Below are 22,184 nucleotides of genomic sequence, written 5' to 3'. Positions count from 1 at the left end.
GGGGAGGGGGTAAACAGCCATGTTTCAGTGTTTGCTGGTGATAGCAAAATTAGGAGGGGAATAGTCACTGAATCAGACGCAATAACATTACAGGAGGACCTGGATAAAATAGGGGAGTGGGCAACTACATGGCAGATGAGGTTTAATGTAGATAAATGTAGAGTTGTGCACTTTGGGGTTAAAAACAAGAAAACAGATTACACACTAATGGGAGCACCCCTGGGGAAGTCTGAAAGGGAAACAGATCTGGGGGTCATTATAGACCACAAGCTGAATAATAGCTTGCAGTGTCAGGCTGCGGTAAACAAAGCAAGTAGGATCCTGTCCTGTATTAAGAGGGGAATGTTTTGTAGGGACAAGTCCGTAATTGTGCCACTTTATAGATCATTGGTTCAACCTCATCTAGAGTACGCGGTCCAGTTTTGGGCACCAGTGAACAGAGTGGATGTCCTTGAACTGGAAAGAGTCCAGAGGAGGGCAACCAAACTCATAAAGGGGATGGAGGACCTGAGCTATGTGAACAGGCTCCTAAAATTAAACATATTCTACTTGGAAGAACGGAGATAAAGGATGGACATGATTTTAATGTATAAAATGTTTACCGGGGATAGTAACATTAGCAACAAACTTTTTACAATTAACTCCATGACAAGGACGAGAGGCCAGAAAAAATTTCAGCACAAGGGGCGAAGGGGTTTCTTCTCAGTTAGATCAGTCAAGGTCTGGAACTCGCTGCCACATACTGTGATTTCGGCTGAGAGTGTGGAATCATTCAAGAGGCGATTGGACGATTTCCTCAGGGACCGTAATATACAGGGGTACAAGTACTCTTAAGATTGAGAACACACAGGGACCTAGACATACTACACACCATTAGGACCGTACACACATACACAAATAGGTTGGACTTGATGGACATATGTCTTTATTCACCCTAAGACAAGAAATGTGTCAGGACTACAGAAACTCTACCCCTTTCCTCTTATCCATTACATGAGGGGGAGGGGCATTTTGTAGTCAGGACTACTTTGCACCCTAGGCAAGACCAGCTACTTGCAACCCCCTACCTTAACATTTGTAAAAACAGATGGCACAAATTGCACTTTTTATTTTACTGTGTGCCATTCTAATAATAATATTATGACACCATTATATTAAAAAAACAGATGATTTCCAGTCCAAATACTGAATGATCTCTTATCATATAAGCAGTGGCGTAGCGTGGTTTGTCAGCGCCAGGGGCAAGGCAAGTATTGCACCCCCCTACCCCAACAATGTGTAACCGCCTCCCCTGCACCCTGACACTCTGCACTGCTAATATTTCCTGTACCCCAATAATATGTTATTATGTGTACCCCTCCCCTGCCCCCTGATACTCCGCACTTGTTACTTTGGTATAAATTATCATGGCAGATGCCTAAGATCCCTTGGCAGAATGTCTTTCCCTCAAGGGTTGTTTAAAAATGGTCAGTAAATAAGAACTGATAAGAGACTGATAGAGATTTTGTAAGTGGAAGGCCTCCACCAAAGGGTACACTTTTTAATATAATATTGGACGTGTTTTGAGGTTGATCTCCACCTCCTTCTCAGGAACATACAGTGGGGGAAATTTATCAAAACTGGAGCAGACAAATCCTGGAGCAGTTGTGCATGGCAACCAATCAGCTTCTCTCTTCAGTTTATTCAGTTATCCATCATAATATTGAATGTGATATGCTACAATGCTATGTATGAACTCACAATATCTACAACAATATAATACATTGACTGTGAGGTCACAATAATGTCTGACATCACATTACTTCCTGTGATATCAAAATAGTTTTTTTTAGCATAAAAAGTTTTTATGGGGGAGTCACTATAATACTACATTACTTTTTATGACAAAAAGATGAAATGGAAAAAAATCAAAACAACACACAATAAAATAACATTTTTGTTTGACCTGTTTGATTACTACCCTTTCAATCTGATTTCAGCAGAACTGATTTAAAGGAGAACTATGAGATGAGTGATTTCCACTCACCTCATAGTTCTAGCCGACCTGTGACAATGAGACTGTCACAGGTCGGCTCAGTAGATCGGGAGGTGAGCGAACACATACCGGGTTCGCTCACCTCTCGATCCTGTCACGGCTCTCTGCCGTGACAGGGGGAGGGGCTGGATTCCCCTCTCCCCGCTCCGATCTGCTAGTGCTGACTGGCGTGACTGGGGGAGGGGGCGGGTACAGCTGGCTATGCCTCTAGATAGGCAGAGCCAGCTGTCACTCACGCAGCTGGGCGGATCTCGACGTCCATGTCGGGATCCGCTCTGGCTGCGGCGTCTCAGTATACCGTGAGCTGTAGCTCGCGGTATACTGAGCTTAGGGTAACGGGAGGACGCTAGTTTGTGTCCTCCCGTTACCCTAAGGAGAACTATGGGGAAACACACTGACCCCATAGTTCTCCTTTAAAGTGAATACATTATACCAATTGCTCCAGTATTCAATGCTACATTTACACATGTGTGCACACCTTTACTTGAATATGGTTTCTTAAAAATAGAGTGATAGATAAAAAAAAATAGAGTGATGGTGGGGAGCGGCATGGGAACTGGAAATGGAGGCAAAGATGAAGAGGAATGGCTGGCAGGAATTAATGATGAAGCAGACAATGGTGGCTAAACATTGAAGGAAGGGAAGCCGATAAGGATCACGGAATGGAGACAAAGATGAAGAGGAATGAGGAGCAGGAACTGATGATGGAAGGGACAATGGGAGTTACTTGTTGGCTGGTTAGCAGGATGGAAACTGATGGGATAATGGCAAAATGTTGTACAGATATCATTCTCTGTACTTTGTAGAGTCTCAAACAGGACTCTGTTCTTGTACACATCCTTTCTATGTGATTATATACTGTAGGTGTAGTCAATGGGATACTGAGATGGCTTTGGGTGAAATGCAAAGGAGCTTCAGGTAGACATACATTTTGATAAAGATAAAATTGTTGTTTAAAGCGCATGAGAATAAAAATTAATTCTAAATACTTTTATTGATCTTTTCATCCCTTCCATGCTGGTCTATTCCTGAACAATACAACATGAAAGGTATTTCCTTCCCTGTACAGTTTATTGCATAGATATTGTTGTAACAAGATATTTAAAAACGTGCAGGGTAAGTAATGATTAGGACAGCTTTATCATCTGTTGTGCAATATGCCTGTAACTGGACTAAACTCCGATACACTCTACCTGTCCTCAGTGCTCATGCGATAGTTGGAATTATGCCAAGCTTCACTTGACACATAAATACAGCAGATCGTGGCTTGAAGACAGTACAGAAAGATTACTGTCGAGATGGCGGTGAATGTCGCAGCGACACTTCTCCTCGCTTCTGGGGTCACTCTCCTGATTTACCTCATTAAATGGTGGAGGAATGTAAAGAAGAAAGACTTGCCACCAGGGCCCACCCCTCTGCCACTTCTGGGGAATATAATGCAGATTAGTACCACTGAACTGCCACAGTCTCTGGTGAAGGTAAGAATAATTAAGCTGACTATTCTAAAACAATGTTTTGTATTAGAAGAAATCTTTGATAATGTCAGGAAATGGTACAAACTAGTCTGAAATATTTTCCAGCTTGTGAGTCACATTTATATAAAAATAATGGTGAAAACTCTAAGAATAAGCAAAAAACATTCCCATAGTTTAAGCAGGCCTCAAAAATGATGATCTTGGTGCTAGGCTGCTTCTCCAGGTTCCTGTGAAATCCCTTATCAGCACACCCCCTTAATGGCCAATGAGGACCCTAACTTATAAAATCAAGTTGCCAATAGGGAGACACAGAAAAGAAAGCAAGGGGGAAGGGGTGTGAGATGATACAACCTTGGTCTCAATTACCTGTGTATAATACACTTCCCTCGGTTTTGGGGTAAATTGGGTGACCAAAAAACAGTCTGCAATATAAGATTTATACTGCATGTTGCATACACATTAGGGGGATTTATTGGCCTCTTAATATACACACAATTCTAACTTATATTTAAAAACAATCTCTTTTTTTAAATAATTCTATATAACAAGAAAAAATTTTAATCACCTGATATATGAGATATCTTTTTGAAGTGTTTTCCTTAGCTCCCAATACAGGCAGTCCCTGGGTTACGAACAAGATAGGGACTGTAGGTTTGTTCTTAAGTTGATTTTGTATGTAAGTTGGAACAGGTACATTTTTTAAGTGTAACTCCAGCCAAAAATGTTTTGTTTTGTTTTGGATAGCATAGGGAAGGGTTTACCCACTGTAAAGTTTGTTTTGCTGTGTGTGGCCCTGTTCAGAAGATTTCACCTCACTTCCTGCCCCTGTGACAATTGGATTTTGAACATTTTGGGTTGTCCTGGAAACAAGGATTGGTGATTTTCCCATGATGACTATTACAGGAGTGAATTTCCCTTCCTAGGGGTAGATTTCCTTTCACTTTCTTTTGTCCCAAGGACAGGAAGTGAGATTAAATCTTTCTAATGAGGATACAGACAGCAGGAACAACCTTGCAGTGACCCGGATGAAGAGGCGGGCACCCCTCGGCTGCATGTCTAACAAGAGCCAACTTCCTGTAATGTACGTACAGTACAACAAACCAGACCCAAAAAAGCGGGCACTCCTCGTCGGCACGAGCGCGGTAGCATTACAACTACTGGAACGCTACGCGGTACAATTTGGCTGCAGTCTAGGACCCCCTGCCGTACAGTAATAGCCTCCGTTTGTAAGTAGTAGGAGCCTCCGGATGTATGTAACTCAGGGACTGCCTGTACATTAAATTAACCAGCAATGCATAATATTAGAAGTCACATATATCTAGATACATATTCCAACAATTTGAAAATAATTATGTATTGTGAATCCATATATATATTTGGCGGTATTCCAGTCAACAGTTCATGAATTTACTTGACCAATGTCCACTTCTTCAGAGGAATATTAAAGTGTTTGCAAAGGCAATTTTTTACGTTTTGGATGTAATGTGGAAGAGAAAGACCCTCTGTCAAGTTTCTATTATTGTCTTTGTCATCGCTGGGGAGCTTCACCTTCTCTATTTGTCCAGGTGACCATTGTCACTGTGAAAAAATCTAAATCTAGTGGAAATCTAAAAATGTTTGAGCTCACCAGCACAAGAGGTTGAGAAAAATCATTCAATGAGGAAACTCTTCAATATGGGAATTCCCTTTTCTTTGGAGAGATTTCCTCTAATTTTAAGTTAAGTTTACAGGACAGGGAGGTGGATCTCCCCAGTGGGATGCACAGAGCGAAAAATACTGTAACTTGATAAAGGATTTAACCTTTCCTTACTCTAAAAATAAAATAAAGTTTTGGCTTTACATACACTTTAAGGGATCTATTTATAAAAAAAAAAAAACCTTGTGAATGTTTTAATATTTGCAAAATGTTATTTTTACTTTTTAGGTTGTCTTTCGCAGGGCAAATCTAACATTCATTTTACCAATCCGTTTGTCAAAATTGAATGTAATTAGAATGTGATAACTATTATACATGTTATTGTATGTATTTCTCTGTTGAACATAAGCAGTACTGGGTGCAACATTAAATCATTAGATAAAATACACTAAGTCCATACAATCCTAAGAGAAATAGCAAAAGAACATTCAATCAGAAGAGAAAGTACATTAAGAACATTCAATTTTGCTCCATTCCCACAACAGTCACAGCTTTATATATCGGGCAAAAAATCCTAAAACTAATGAGTGAATACTGGTTAATTCACACAGAAAGGATGTATATGCAGTTTCATTGCTATGCATTTTTTTTTTTTATAAAGCGATCCATAGGAATGTAAATGCTGATCTCACTTGTGGTTACAGAGGAACTACCACATAATTATCTGTTTCCCAAAAGAAAGCTCAAGTTATGCTAGATATGTTCAATAAATGTTGTTAAATCCCTAATTAAACATGATAATGTTTTGTTCAGCAGTGTTTTCATTTACATTCTGCCTACTTGCCCATGTGCAGTGTATGCTACATTCAAGGCCTGACTCTGAAGATAACTGTAACAGTTTGCAGTGTTCTTATGTCAGCTCTGCACCAAACTCAAGCCCTCAAATGGATGATGTTATAGCTGGTCATGTGTGCAGAACCAGGGCAGCTGCATATCTAAATAGCACAGTGCTCCATAAACTTGTACACTCAGTTCGTTCCCTTCTAAACAGTAAAAGAGATGGAGCACACACAGCCAGTAATAAATCACAAAATTGGCTTCACAGGTGAAAAGGACTGAGATCCTGGCACATTATTGATGAAAGTGTAAGCAGGAAGATGTGTCGCCATGCCTTGCTCTTGGTGAAATGTCATCTTACCAATGGGCCAGTCTTGCCAATCAAGACATTTATTAGATATAAGAACATTAGGTCATATCCTTACAGTCCCAGCTCTTCTTGAACCTGTACGACTCTTTTTAAAAACACAAATCTCTATCAACAGCTAAGTGAAAAGTACGGACCTGTGTATACAGTATACCTGGCCAACAATCGAGCGGTCATGTTGACTGGCTACGATGCTGTGAAGGAGGCTCTGGTTGATCGCAGCGATGTGTTCAGTGAAAGAGGGGAAGCGGATCTAATAGAATTATTGTTTAAGAATTTCGGTAAGATACTAAAAACAAAATAATAATTCTCAATTATTTTCATATGTTTTCATTAGATACTAACTTGCTTTTTGTGTCTTGTAGATACACTTGTACCCTATGAACCAGCTACAATTATTTAGATGGATTTAAACTAGTACCAAGTTAAAACTAATAACTTTAATTACTAAAACTGTAATCATTGTAATGCCAAAGTCTTATTAAAGTCACACCCTAGTCAAACCTAAACATTTTAACATGGAAGCACTCATGTGAAACCAAATCTTCCTTTTTTGCTAGCAAGTTAATCATGATGCTGAACCACGTTTGCACCCATTCCACCTGATCGAATTGATTATTTATGTGTAGTAACACACTTACAGGAGAAGGAACACACTTACAGTGTTGTTAATGTGGGAGAAAGGGAGGTCATATGCACAGACACCAAGACACCACACATGCTGGTAAGACAGTAAAGAAGTAGCTAGCCAAGTGAGCATGTGTGAGTCAGTGTGAATCCAGCTTATCCAAAGTCTGATTATTATTGTTGGCATTGGCTGTATAGTACTTCCCTAACTAATAAATGCTTTAATAAATCACTCAATTGTATGGCTGTATGCAATAGGCGCACCTTACTACGCAAGCAGTATTTATCCATCTGATGAATGGCATTCTCATCAGTATCAGGAATGGGTCCCATATACCACATTTCCCATGAGGGTGTACCTCATACAAGGTAAATGACTTAGAAGCAATCTAGTCCTACCATCATCTGTCCAGTGCTACCACCACAACCTACTAAGTGAGATAGATTGGCTGGATTACTTAGAGATTTTTTAACAAGTTTAAAGAAGTCAAAACTTTCATTGATACAGGGATACGTTTAGTTTGTATATGGTGAGCCTATGGCATCTGGATCAATCTATACAGAAAGTAGAAAGTAAAGGTAGAAAACCTCTAACACATTAAATACACATGGGAGCATGTGCCCCAAAAGAGCAGTTATCTCTTTTACTTCCTGGAGCTGATAATTGAGGGAAGCTGATACATTTATACTCAATGGGCATGTACAGGAACCCCTGGGAGATGTGGGAAATTGAGTTAAAGGGGCCTGCGAGTGTATCTGAGCATAGTGAGTAAATGGGAACTTCACTAGGGAGCCAATTAATCCAAAACACTACATTTTGGAACTTGGATCAAAAAGAGGATCCAACCACAGGAGGTGAATCTGCTTGCTGTGTTTGTCGTTATGAACTCAGAACAGAGAATATGTTCACTTTACTGGGAGCTCTGCAATTAAATTATCCCACAGCAAACCCATGCAAAGACAGGGAGAACACACATGCTCCATGCTGATGCTTGTGGGATTCCTGATGAGGACAAGTATTTCTTACACTAGGTAATGCAATACAGAGGGAGTTATTGTTTAAAATGTTGAATGTTTAGTAGTCTTCAAGAGCAATATGTATAAACCCTTTCAACGTTTTTAGGGGTCATCATGAGCAATGGAGAAAGATGGAAGACAATGCGTCGCTTTTCCCTGATGACACTGAGAAATTTTGGGATGGGGAAGAGGAGCGTGGAGGAGAGAATCCAAGAGGAAGCTCGGTGTCTCCGAGAGAGATTTATGAAGAGCAAAGGCAGGTAGAGATAATGCTGAATTAGTACAAGAATGACCCTAAACACACTTTTTCATAGGAGTATCCATTCTTTTTATCTAAACTATTAATTTTCTTTAGGGCGGCAGTGAATATATCAGCTTTTTCTCAAAAACATAATCAAACATTATGGAAAGCCAAAGTACTTAACAATGTATATGACTAAAGCATTTCAAAAAGGAATTTCTTCTGTGCTAAAGTTCAGCTTTAAAGCTGAGCTCCAGCCTCAACTTCAAAATTGCACAATCGTACAGGGTCCTCTTCTTACCAAAATTGCTTACTCTGATTGCAATGCACACTAAGAGCTTCACACAATGAGCATTAGAAGCTTCAACAAGTTAGATAGTGTCCACCTAATTTCCTATCTGGAAGACATCCTGAATAATCAACAGTAGAAAGCAGGAATCACCGGCACTTCGAGCACCACCATTGTAATTTGGGCCGGGAACGCTGTAAGGAGTGCTGAGGGACCTACCATTTTCTATCCTGAATAATCAATTGTTTTTCTTCCCAAATATATTTTTCTTTGCCCGGCCCTTTTGTTCATTGGACGTCAGTTATTTCAATCATGGAGGCTTAGAGTCACATGTGGGTGAAGTCTGCATACAAATTCAGCTTCACTAAAAAAAATGGCCATCTTAGAAAAAGGATTTACCATGACAGAAGTGACCATGCAGCCTCTGAAGAGGGGGCAGGCCTAAAAAAAAAAAAAGTACACACACTCACACACACATAGAAAAAGCAGCAATAAAGTCTCTCAAAGCATGGTGTAACATCTCATTCATTAAACTAAGTCAAAATGCACTTTGCTAAGCTTAGCACATAAAACCCACTTAGTTTATGCCAGACTAATGTGTGATCACTTAGCATTTAGCCAAGATCCTCGCTCATCTAAAATGGTTTGTTGATTTCTGAATACTGATGTTTGGGATGAAAATTTTGATGGCTTCTGTTTGTGTAATCACAGATAAACCGATTAACCCCATTAATCTGCTAAGACTGGCTGTCTCCAATGTTATCTGCTCTATTGTATTTGGAGAAAGATTCGACTACGAAGATGAGAAATTCATGACCCTTATGACACTTCTGCAAGAATTTATTATCCTGGTGAACTCAGGATTAGGCCAGGTGAATACATTTATATGTATGTATGTATATATATATATTTATATATATATACATATACATACTGCATGATTGTATGTATGTGTGTGTGTGTGTGTATGTGTGTTTATTGTAATGCCATATTCTATAGATGCAGAAATAACATACAATCTTCATGCAGCTGGTGCATGTTTGTGTTGAAAATAAACTCAGTGCTGTGAAGTCTCAATGCTTTAGTGAACTCATGTAACCCTTTAACCTCCTTGGCGGTATTCCCGAGTGTAGCTCGGGGTTACTTCTCCATACCCTGAGCTACACTCGGGAATATCCCGTAGTATTTACTTACCTTGTCCCTCGAGCTGTGCGGTGTCCTCCGGCCGGCATCTGTCTTCCAGGTTCCATCCCTTGCGAGCGTACGCGTCGCACAGGGGCGGAACCGGCGGGAGATTAATAAAAAACTAAAAAAATTGCGCTGAAAAAATTACGAAAATCAAAAGAATCATACCGCCAGGGAGGTTAAAGCATAACAAAAAATTATTGCAGCTTACAAATCCTTAGATTTGGTGGCTGCATTCATTTTCTTTTTTCAGGATAAGAACATTTTCAGCAAGTACAGAAAATACTTGTTGATCTTGCAAGAAATTCAGTGTCATTGTCACTTCAAAAGAAAGCACAAACATCCCTTTCTTTTTTGTGTAAACTAATAATCCCACTAATGTAATGGAGATGAACAAAGGCAGGCATGTTCAGCCTGCATGACAACCATGGCTTCTAGCATAGATAGTTTTCAATAGAATAGGGAATAGTTAAGATCCTTTTTTTTGTTTCTCATTGGAAAGAGTCTCCTTCGCTTTCTATTCCAGGGACACAGCAGAAAGTAAGAGGATATTTCGCCAAAGTGAGGGAGTACCCCACTTAGACAGTTATCACTAGAAGAGTTGTCCCAATTGGAACATTCCCCCTCACTGCTGTGACAGTTCAAATATTTTACATTTCCCATAACTCTCTGTAGACAATGGTCATCAGGACCAGTACAGAGGGTTACTTTTTGGTTACTTTTAGTGAAAGGAAAACTGAATATGAGAGACTTGTTTTGGTGAAAATGAAATTGGTATGCAATGTTTACAACGAAAGGGAGATGAATTGCCCATGTTTTAACACCTTGATTTTTAAAAATATATTTCAGCTTTTTAATCTGTTCCCCACCATAATGAGCCATGTCCCTGGCCCCCACCAGAAAATGTTCCTGAATTTTGAAAAGATTAAAGAGTTTCAGAAAGATATGGTGAAAGCTCACAAGGAGACATTGGATGAGAACTGCCCACGTGACTTCATAGATTGCTTCCTCATGAAAATGGAAGAGGTGAGTTTGTTTTCAAAATTTGGCCTAGAATCTGATCTCTTTTCTAATGCATGGTTTGTAAGCAATGCAGAAGTGCCAAATGATACATAATGTAACATGGTTGTAAAAGGTATTCCTGGCCAGTACAGTAATTAATATGTGAGAGTTCTAGTAAAGGTGCATGATAAGTCCAGTGCTAAATGCCAGCTGTCCAAACTCCTGCGAGAAGTGGCGGTAGGGCTTTCTTTTAACTCTGATGGTGCACCAATATGCAGAAAACTGGCTATAAAAAAAAAGAACTAAAAAAAAATAAAAATAGATGTTTGCTGAATTTGTGTGAATTGTGATAGCTTTATGTCCCATTAGGCTGCTAAAATTATTCTGAATATTTTTCAGGAAAAGAATGACCCAAAAACAGAATTCCATTATGATAACTTATTAGGAACAATAAATGACCTTTTCTTTGCTGGGACGGAGACTACAAGTATAACACTGACATATGGCTTCCTGATACTACTCAAATACCCTGAGATACAAGGTAACTCCATCTCTATCTACCAGAACAATAAGCATGTTTGTCACTCTCTGATTAAGGGTATACTCCTGTCTAAATTGAAAATTAAACCTTGAGTTGCATACAGGGAGCATAACTGCCTACTGACTAAAGGTGGCCATAAACTTTACAACCATCGCAAGACCTTAGTCTTGCGATGGTTGTAAAGTGATTAAAAAAGCGTACGATCTGCCCATCTTGGACAGGCAGATCGTACTCTTGATCATCGAAAGCCCGGCCCCCCTGAGGGGCGGGTTTACGATGACTGCAATGAGGGGCGGGCTTAAGATGACTGCAAACGGGCTGTGTGCGCGTGCGCACACCGGCCCGTTCGGCAGTTGTCGAACCAGCAGGCCACTAACTCGCCGAGAATCGTACAATTCCCGGCGGGTTTTCTAGCCTGCTGGTTCGACGGAAGACTGCGACCGTACAGTAGAAACGGTCGCACGCCTTCCATACACTGCACGATTCTCGTACGTTCGCGGGATTTCCCGCGATTCTCGTACGAGAATCGTGCAGTGTATGGAAGGCGTGCAACCGTTTCTACTGTACGGTCGCAGTCTTCCGTCGAACCAGCAGCTTTAGGGCGTGTGTCAACAGGCTTTTGTGCACATGTGAGTGAATTCTGATTTCAAACTGATGCTAGCCCAAAGCCCGTAAAGACCCTAATCAGTTTTTTATCTATACATTGCTGCACTGCACCAGTCAACAACACTCCCTGCAATCTGGTGATACTGAAACACCTGATGATGTCGGAACACACTACTTGATAAAGCACATACAGAAAACCTGTGCAAAAAATTTTATTCCCATCACAGCCACCAAATAGTTTCAAACCTGTTTTGGAAATTTAAATGTGATTGACCGTCGGGTAACTATAGCAATAGCAGCTCATGTGTGGGATCCAATGGTGGGAAAGGGGCCCAACTAACGAAATTGTCAGATGTCTCCATTCCAGAAGAGCTGATGTCAGTTCCACAAGGTCATACTCTGGAATCATGCTGCTGCTGGTCACTGATCTCCTTTGTATCTCATTATCTGTGTATAGATATTTGCCTTCAGAGTTTCTGGTCATCCTGGCCAGCAGTTTGATTTTAACCCTCTATGCCTAATACAGTATTCCTGAGCCTTAAAAAAAGCTAAGCTAAAAGACATTCCAGGTCTGTGATGCAGCAAAGAAAAAAAATCACAGTTTAAAGAAGTTTGTTTAAGGCTTATAGAGTAATAGTGCATAGGAGCACTATCAATTATTCAATAATATAAAATTAAAAGAATATATTTTTTGTTTATTGACCACTAAACTACAATGTCCAGCACATGCTGACAGAGATTGTAAAAGGGATGAGAGTGCTAAGAGTTTACACCATAGCCCTTGGATTTTATACTCCGGCAAATATCAGTTGATGGTAAAAAATGTTGGTGAGCTACTGAGTAGACAGCTGAAGGATTAAGGTTAAAAGTTAATTCCCTACACAGCTGCTCTTTGGTAACCATTGCTGACAACAATTATCGCTAGAAGGGAAGAGCTCAGGTTCAGCCTGAACCTGGTCTAAACCTGAGATCCATCTAACATAAAAGCTACATGAGCCTCCCACCCAATCAGCTGCAGGTCAGGGCACAGCCACATGGCTATTTCAGGTAAATGCTATTTAACTAATATAGCCATTTAGCCATGTAAGGTCAGTTACGTTACTGCGTCCTGCCCCAATGTTTTACATGCAGCTGCAGGCAAGGAATCCCCAGAGCTCAGGTTTGGACCAGGTTCATTCCGAATCAGAGCTCATCCCTAATCCCTAGTAATGTATGGACTATATTCCTGCCACCTGTCCTTGATTTAGCCAGTTTATGGAAGGACACCATTGTCTAACTAATATTGCTAGGTGTCACCAAGAGAGGTCGCTAGCAAGGACCCATCAAAATCATTAATTCTAGTGCCCTCAGTGATTCGAGATGCTAGAAGCAAAGAGAGGACGTTACACAGAATAGACTCCTAGACGTATGCTCCAGCCCCTCCATGAAGCTGTGTGTGCTGGAGTGAATTGCAAAGAAGTCAGATTATGGTAAATTGAGGGAATTTTATGGCATTAGTAAAGTTCCTCTGTTTACTGGATAACATTAGTAGATCACTGAATGTTTTTCACCGAACCCTACTTGGCTGTCATTAAATTTTTTTATTTTTTTTAAACGTACTTTCCTTACAAACCACTGAAACCAACCACTCTGAATGAACTCCATCCTGCCACCCTTCCATCTAGAAAGATAACCTAGTCATCAAATAATGGAAGCCCCTGCACTGAGCAGTGGTGACAACGGGAGTCCTAACAAGGCAAGAGACTCAATATTTATCACTTTGGAAGGTTTAGACTCTTTTGAGCACATTACTCCCATCAAATCCTAAAGAAATGATCTTGGAAAGTATAGCCTTTCACTGAATGTCTTCACTTTTTACCTGGAACTGTTCCTTAATTAGAAAGCCCTCCTCTATCTTTCAGCATACACATAGTTGCAATAAAACTTTCTCAGAAAACACTGCCTGTAGAGTTGTCTAAAAAAAGCAATGCTCTACCCTATACTTGTGTGGTGGGGGAGCATAACCCCCATCGATACTGCTCTCAAATGTAGCAAAATTTGCTCAGTATGTAAAGAATATGCAGCCAGCAAGGACACCACGTTTAGAGGATATCACATTCCAAAGGTGCTCTTCTCAGAGTTTTAAGATGGTCCGAGGTGTCTCTGTGTTTTGTCTAGCTAGAGTATCTAGTATGTGATTTAATCAGGCCTAAGTCTCGTAGCAGATGGGGAGGAATCTTCCTGAGAAAGACAAGTCAGGAGGTACAATAGTTTCCAATCCTCATATGAGTTGATAATTGTAAATCTATTGTTGCAGTGCATACTATACATAGTTCATATACATATAGAGTGCACTGCAACAATAGATTTACAATTATACTCTGCTAACATGAATGGGTCAAATGATCCATAGTACAGGGCTACATATGGATCATTTAATCCATTCATGTTAGCAGAATATAATTGTAAATCTATAGTCTCCAGTGTATAAGCGGTGTGTACTCTATATATGTATTACATATAGGGTACTCACTGCTAATACAATGGAGACAATAGATGTGTAGATGTGCAATTTTCCCTGCTTAATAGTGAGTCCCCCCAGCCCCCCCTTACTGACTGTGCGGGAGAGCAGCGACGATGTCCTTCAGTGCCGGAGAGAAGCGGCGAGTCAGCGCTGGTCGGGTGGGAGGAGCTTCAGGTGGGGTCCTATAATTTAGCTGGCCCAGAGGTGCCTGCCAGCTAAATTAGGACCCTACCTGGAACTCCTCCCGCCGGACCAGAGCTGACTCGGCGGTGCTCTCCAGCACTGAAGGACATTGTCGGCGAAGAGGAGCATGGCGTCACTGCTGCTCCGGTGGGCGGAGCTCCAGGTGGAGTCCTTTGTGCAGTCGCCGGCCACCTACATTAGGACCCCACCTGGAGCTCTGCCCATAGCAGTGACGCAACGCTCCTCCGCTCAGCCTGCCCAGGGGACCCCCCCCACGGAAGGTAAAGTAGGACAAAAAAAACCAGCGCAAGCTTCGGCGCTAGGCATCGGGGGATTTTGACAAGTACAAGTACTTGTCAAAATGCCCTGTATCGGGCCCGATTCCGATGCTAGCATCGGTATCAGGACATCCCTAATAATTATTTTAAAAAATGGTCCAGTAAATGGGAATTCTGGGGGCGCTGCCTGATCCATACCACAGTTAATAGAGTACCAAGTTCGCACATCACTGAGCTCGGTCGCAGCATCGTCGCTGTTTTAGGTCAAAAGCGACTTTCAGGGTCTGATGACAAATTTCCCAACGAATCGCTATAGCTCAATTCTGCAAGTGATTCTAATTTACTATCGCTGTTCTCTACCTGGTCTAAAACCGCTTTTGACCTAAAGGGACGCTTTTTGGATGCCATGGACATTCACAAGTTTCCAGGCAGAAAGAACAGTAAAAGTGCAGGCAGGGCATTGGACAAAGCTCTAGGGACAAAATTGAAGTGAAATAGTTTGATACATAAGTGTAATCATAGTAGATTACATTGTATTCTGTGTAAATGCCATGTTTTCACTTTTGAATTTCCCGCTGGCTCCGCCCCCCGCTGTGACACCCGAAAAAGAAACTAAAACTCAGATGCCGGCATCGGCAGGCCGCATACAGCAGAGGACACCGCGTGCTCGCAGGGACGAGGTAAGTGACACTTTTCTGTGCAATCCCGAGTCTGGCTTGGGGTTACCGATCTTGGTACTGAAAATTAACCCCGAGCCAGACTCGGGAATACCGCCAGAGAGGTTAACTGAACTAACTAGAACTAGCTCCCGAGGAAGCCTATACCAGGAAGGCGAAAAACTATAAAACATGGTTCAATTTGCTCCAAAGGAGTAGAAACATGTTTTCCTGACCCATAAAGCAATTGGATATTTCTCGGATCAACAATCTCCGGTGTTTATTTCTCAGATCAACAATCTCCAGTGTTTATTTTACTTATAAAATGTTAATATCTAGTAATATTCTCCCATTTTAGGAATGAATGCAGATTTTTTTGAAACAGTTACCTGAACTAACTAGAACTACCGTAGCTCCTCAGGAAGCCCATTCCACATTTTCACAGCTCTAACTATGAAGAAGCCAATATGTATGCAAAATTTGAACTGCTTTTCCTCTAGACACAAAGAGTGCCCCTTTGTCCTTCGCAGTGACCTTAAAGTAAATAATTTGGCACCAAGGTCACTATATGGACCATTTATGTATTTATACATGGTGATGATATCCCCCGTTAATCACATCTTCTCAAGAGAGAACAAATTCAGTTCAGCTAATCTTTCCTCGTAGCTGATATCCTCCATGCCTCTGATCAGTTTAGTTGCCTTTCTCCAGCTTCACAACATCATTTTTGTGAACTGGTGCCCAAAACTGAACTGCATATTACAGAAGAGGTCTTACGAATGCTTTGTTAAGATACTTTGTTATGCAATAGTAAGTGCTTCTGCACACCTGAGACACTTGTTATTGTCTCCTCGCTGTTAATAAATGAATCAGTAACTGCAATAGCATTTACAGATACGTTTGTTGTAGTATTATTCCAAAGTAGGAAGTGTACTTCATCTTTATTCTATATTTGGACATCCACAGGGATGGGAATTCTTTCACCTTTACTAAAGTGTATCTGAAGTAATTTTTTTCAGTTAGGATGGAATATGCAAGGAAGACTCACCTTTATACCAGTGACCAATGTAACTAGGATTGAAAGTGGGGAAAAATCAAAAGGTTTCACTTGTCATTGAGTGTCTCAAGGCAGAATTTTAAGGGAAATCTTCAATTGATAGCGACCCTTCACAACCTACTATAAAGTGTACATGCCACCAGATTGTATTTCAAAAGTACAGAAACATATATATCTTGAAATAGAAAAATTGAAAACATAGCATGTAGAACTGTATGCAGAGATAATAACAGAATTATATTTTAAATGCAATGCTATGCAACAGACAACCAACTTAAAATGTAATAAAAGCAACTGAAGAATACCCCAGTAACATCTCAATCTACTGAAGTTTACATACACTTTAAAAGTGGGCATCACTTTGGATCCCACCTGATGACCCTAACCTGATTAGGAATAGCAGACATGCACAGTATAGCTCATAGATGCTTCTGAAAATAACCTGGAAAGTTTTGATCACTAAACCATGTCCACATAATTCCAGAATCACTGAAAACTGTAGATACAGGATAACCCAAACTAGATAACTTAAGCTAGCTTTAGGTTAAGGTAGCTTATTTTCTGACTTCACTTTTGCTTGCTTCTGTTTCCAGTTAACCAATTTAATTCTTCCACATTTTAGGGAACTTTGGTGTTTCCAATCCTAACTTCAGTCCTAAAGGACCCCACTTATTTCAAGAACCCTCATAAATTTGACCCTGGACATTTTCTTAATCAGAATGGCACCTTTAAGAAAAGTGATGCCTTCATGCCATTTTCAGCAGGTACTGTGCTGTAGTTAATTACATGTATAGCTAATCATTTTTAGATATACTGTACAGCAATGTTTATCTACCACGGTTGTGTTCCAGAATATAGGCTCAATTTACAAAGCTAACACATAAGAAAAAGGATTTTTATTTTTAACATTTTTTAATTATAAGGCACTGGGCAAACCTTAAAACTAGCCATGAAGGCCTTGTTATTTTCATACTCTACACACAATTAAGTTAACATACAAAGTTACCCTTTGAATAACACCTACGTCTATACAAATGATGTGCTTTGAGTAGCATTTCTTGATGTGTTTTTTTCTCTTCTTTCCCAGGAAAGCGTGTGTGTTTGGGGGAGGGTTTGGCTCGCATGGAACTCTTCCTCTTTTTTACAACAATACTGCAAAGGTTTACTCTGAAACCCACCGTGGACAGAAAGTACATAGACATCACACCGGAGCCCAAGAGCAATGCTTCCAGACCTCGGGATTATGAGATGTTGGCTGTGCCTCGCTGAGGGACCAATGTATATTCTGGTGCTATTGGATATCTTGTTCATGTTTCAGGAGCATTAATCACTGTACACTTTGTAAATAGTAATGTAATATCTTCTGGATTTATATTATTCTCTCTTTATCATTCTACAAACAAAAATCACCAGAGCTATAACACCTGTTGGGGTCCTCAGTTTAATTCCAACCAGCGAGATCATTTGACTGAAATTTGTCTGTTTACCCCATGTTTGTGTGAGATTCCCCCAGGACACATTATTGTAGGATCTGCTAGGCCTGTGAATGGTATGTAAATAATTCAGTGTTATATATAAAACAGAATATAACATATAGTACCTGTTAAAACAGACTAAACTCTTTTATTAGAAAAGTAATGTGGCACTTTAGCGTGGGCCATGGCAGCATTTGCCATAATGAATGATGACATTTCCTCACACCATTTTTTTTTTGCATACAGATATGGCAAAGAAGAAAACAATGTCTTCATGATGAAAGCCTTTTTAATAGGTTTTAGCTTTTATTTTATGCACATTCCCTTTACTGTGGATGAAACATTTAAAACTACAATAACAAACCCCTCCATCCACAAAAAGCAGTAATTAGCTATGCAACATGCAACACATCTGAAACTAATATCCTTATGGCCACTTTCATTTCAAATGGTGGACCTGCACCACTCTGTGATGTCACTTTGATCACCGTGCTAAGTATGCCCTGCCTTTTAGTCTAGAGGACAAGCAATTTACATTTGGCACGAGATCCAGCATTCAATATGGCTTGCAGTTTTGAAATTAGAGGGAGGTAATCCTGACAAAGAACTTCAATAAATGAAGCTTTTGCTATCCTAAAAGAACTGGTGTGCTGGTGACATTTCTGCAATGATCTGGTAATAAACTTGTGATGCATCCAGCTTGCTCTACAGTTCAGAAAACATGCTGTCACAGGTACACATTAAAGCAGTGGTTCTCAACTTGTGTAACCTCAGGACCCACATTTGTCCTTGGTCATTAAGTCGCGACCCAAGTTGCACTGCAATGGAATGTACGGCATTAGGGTACTGCACGTTCTGGAAGTGTAGGTGGGAGGTGCCTTTGGGGTTCCAGTTAAATGAATGGTAACGCAGCACGTCTCCCGCACTATAATGCGTAGTAGGTGCGATTGCGGGGTAGAGTTTAACCCACTGTAAATGGGCCCTCAAAAGCACTAACGTACATACACAATTTCCCACACTCACAGACATTCTCACACACACATACACACTCGACAATTTTTTTTAAGGTCCACCCAGACTCCCTACCTTATGAGAAGTGGAGTGGATCCCTAGCCTGGGGTCCAGTGTGGGCTGCTGTGCTGTGATGGAGCGCCATCCATATGTGCATTGCTTGTACAGCTCCCTTGTGTGCCCTGTAGAGGTTCCGGGAGCCAAAATGTGATGTCACTCTGGTCCAGGTACCTCTACAGGACACAGGAGGGAGCTGTAAGCAATGCACGTATGAATGGAGCTCCCTTGCAGCCATAGCTCCAGCCCACCCTACCTCAAGCTGACACTCGCCGCCAGGCAGCATATTTTGAATGGCTGCTCGGCGTGAGAACTGACAGTGCTGCGCTAGGGGGAGGCAGATGAGCCTCTCACCTAAAAAAGTGGAAGGCATGCGGCGACCCACTGAACATGGGGTCGCGACCCACTTTTGGGTCACGTCCACCAGTTGAGAACCAAGGCTTTAAAGTGTATTTCTACTTTTGCAGTCAAGAAACTCAATCTGTTCCCACAAATAGACTAGGGACACGATGAGCTTCCTCTCATTAACATACAATGCTCCTAGATCTCTAATCCTTTGTTAGGACAGACAGTGTTTAAAATTACTTTACAACTGATAGTGAGATCTGCCAGCATGTTGCAGACAGGGTTAATTATGGTAACCGTAACCTCCCAGCCCCCTTTTAATTACAGAGAAAACATAATTTTAAAGGAAACTAGTAACAAGAGAAAAACAACTAATATGCAGATTTTTAAGTCATGCTATCTGAAGGAGAACATGTAACAACTGTAAAATAGCTGTTATCCCAATTTGGCTGCAAAAGTGGAGCTACACTTTAAAATGGTTAGCCCCTAAAACCTTTGGGAATTAAAGCAGTGAGGTCTTTACGCCAAATATATCCCAGACATGTCTCCCCGCAACATGGGGTCTTATGCAAGGTCATCTCAGACACATAATAGGAGGAAAACATTCTATGTCCATGCTGAAGCTATGTTCACTCACACTTGGGGAAAGAAAATCTTTTTAAATTAACTGGGCAGCAGTGGGAAGCATCACATAGTTCAATGAATGCAGAAGTGTGTGCTGAGCTGATTGGTTCAAAACAGGTTGTAAGAGTTGACTGTTGGAGGGCCCTTGGCAGGAATCAGAAAAGCCAGCCAACCAGGGCTGCATTTTTGCATATCCATTAAAAACTATGGCTTAGGGCAGAAGGGCAGCCAAAGGCAGCACATGGCAAACGTAATGTTGTTGACTGTTCTTGTGTATATTAAAACGTTCCAAACTGCTTTAGTGCCTGTCACGGTACACGAAAATTAGGTTCTCATTGTTGCTGATCTGTTTGTTTTTGCTGGTGGGATAATGTGGGCTCAAACACCTACAGCTGAACTGCTAGCAGAGTAAGGGAACTGTTTGAGCTAGTCTTCTATTCATCAGCTCTAAGTGTTCTGACACAGAGTGGGTTAACTGTCATTTTTGTCTTCTTTAATAGCCTTGGGTATCTATGAGGTCAGGTATGATAAGTGCAATACCAGGGCCTCACTGACAGTGTCAATCCTGTTTTTAGAGCACATTTCTAAGCGCATATAAACGCATTCCTCCCAACTTTCTAAGACAAGAAAGAGGGATACCTTCAAGTCCAATGTATTCAAGCAATGGAACGTATTTGCCCAAAATGATCTGATAAACCCAGAACTGTTTTGTTCACCATTACTTTTCCTTTATACTGGCTTGAAATAGCAAGATAATTAAGGAATAAGATAACGGTTCCTGTACAGAATAACACTTTCGGTAGTTAAATAGAACCTTTTTATAGATATATGTACATCAGACCAAAAATAGGGACAACTGAGGAGGAAAGAGCGACAGAGTGATTAGGTTCCAAATGAGGGACAGTCCCTCCAAGTGAGGAACAGTTGAGAGCTATGAAAGTACATGTAATTGATTTTCAATGGTCTCATATAGACTTTGCTATTATCTGCATTCCATTTAGCTGTGTTTGGAGAAAATATAGTTCTCTGCATCCAGGAACCAATTAGAAAAGCTAATCTAGTTTGTTGACTGGCGACATTCCTAATGAGAGAGGAGACGGTGTAACTCCAGTCCAACAACCTCTTTCAATGTTTGTGAAGACCAAACCTTATTTGATCCAGCGGACTTTGCAGATGGCAGTGAGATCTCTCTTTTACAATAATTGCTGTGTCAGCTGGATGGACCTGGGAACTTAAACTAAAGTCTCTAAGAATTACACTGCACAACAATTTTTGTGAAAAGTTTTGCTTCCTGAAACGTTTTTGCTGATTGTGACAGGTACCTGGTGGGTATGCACAAATATAGTTTTGGTTTTGCTACATCACGTAGGAACTCTGAGAAATAGGCAGTTAACTGTTTACCGGCAATAATATATTTAATTGTGTTTATGTTTCTAATACCCTATTAAGTTCAACATAATTAAATGTCCGGTGCATCACGTAGCAGTGTCCAACAGTAGTCAGCAAGCATCGACGGATTCCAGTTGCCCCAATATTGTTTTTCCATTGGAGCAATGTCCTGGTGAAACCTTTCAGATCTCCACAGATATTCCAGTTGTACTTGCTGTACTGGATGTACTTAAGCAACATTTCTATGTTCTCGTAGGTTTCTTTCATGTGTGCTGCAAACCCAACAAGTATTGAAGGGTGAACGTTGCCATTGTGTAACAGAACAGCTTTGAGGCTTAACATTGACGAATCAATAAAGAGACGCCACTCTTGCGGGTCATGGTCACAACTAGGGATGTCCCGATACCGATGCTAGTATCGGTATCAGGGCCGATGCAGGGCATTTTCAGGAGTACTTGTACTCCTGAAAATGCCCCGATGCATAGAGCCGATCCCAGCGCTTGAAATTTTTTTTAACTAGCTTCGGCCATTGACCCCCATAGCTCCTCCCCCTCCCCCGGAATACCTCTCCGCCAAACGCAGGCTCCCTCTCTGCTCTGACCTCTCCGGACGGAAGTGTGACAGCATGGCGGGCGGTAAGTGTTCTATGTGGACAGTCTCTTCTCCCTGCTGGTGCTGGTTGCAGAGCTCTGTGTCCCTTTCACAGACCGCAGTAGCCAGCACGAGAAGGGAGAAGAGACTACGGCTG

The 22,184-nt window shown here is 41.0% G+C and overlaps 1 protein-coding gene and 1 long non-coding RNA gene across 2 annotated transcripts in view; one reads left to right on the top strand and one right to left on the bottom strand.

Moving 5' to 3' along the window:
• The first annotated feature begins 3,333 nt into the window (after positions 1–3,333).
• On the top strand, positions 3,334–17,966 carry LOC108795846 (cytochrome P450 2H2-like). The gene is made up of 10 exons (XM_018567163.1): positions 3,334–3,513; positions 6,469–6,631; positions 8,101–8,250; positions 9,236–9,396; positions 10,559–10,735; positions 11,111–11,309; positions 11,701–11,734; positions 13,863–13,962; positions 17,158–17,299; positions 17,623–17,966. The coding sequence occupies exons 1-10, from the start codon at positions 3,334–3,336 to the stop codon at positions 17,802–17,804; spliced, it is 1,488 nt and encodes a 495-aa protein (XP_018422665.1). The 3' UTR covers positions 17,805–17,966.
• Positions 3,388–22,184, bottom strand: part of LOC108795850 — a 26,224-nt gene continuing 7,427 nt past the window's right edge. The window contains exons 2-3 of the long non-coding RNA XR_001941770.1: positions 5,081–5,088; positions 3,388–3,502 (exon numbers count right to left, since the gene is read on the bottom strand). This is a non-coding gene — a long non-coding RNA (uncharacterized LOC108795850). The remainder of the gene's footprint in view (positions 3,503–5,080; positions 5,089–22,184) is intronic.

This window comes from Nanorana parkeri, unplaced genomic scaffold, assembly GCF_000935625.1.
Source record: "Nanorana parkeri isolate BGI_ZX_2015 unplaced genomic scaffold, ASM93562v1 scaffold1015, whole genome shotgun sequence".
NCBI lineage: Eukaryota > Metazoa > Chordata > Amphibia > Anura > Dicroglossidae > Nanorana > Nanorana parkeri.
Note: the sequence above shows the minus strand (reverse complement) of the source record. Positions and strands in the feature narration are given on the sequence as shown.

What these genes read in the sequence shown, in the direction of transcription:
- LOC108795846 (XM_018567163.1), top strand. Translation starts at nt 3,334, where the DNA reads ATGGCGGTGAATGTCGCAGCGACACTTCTCCTCGCTTCTGGGGTCACT. An exon ending in GAGATTTATGAAGAGCAAAG is followed by an intron (nt 8,251 to 9,235) that starts GCAGGTAGAGAT and finishes GTGTAATCACAG; the next exon opens with ATAAACCGATTAACCCCATT. An exon ending in TGAACTCAGGATTAGGCCAG is followed by an intron (nt 9,397 to 10,558) that starts GTGAATACATTT and finishes AATATATTTCAG; the next exon opens with CTTTTTAATCTGTTCCCCAC.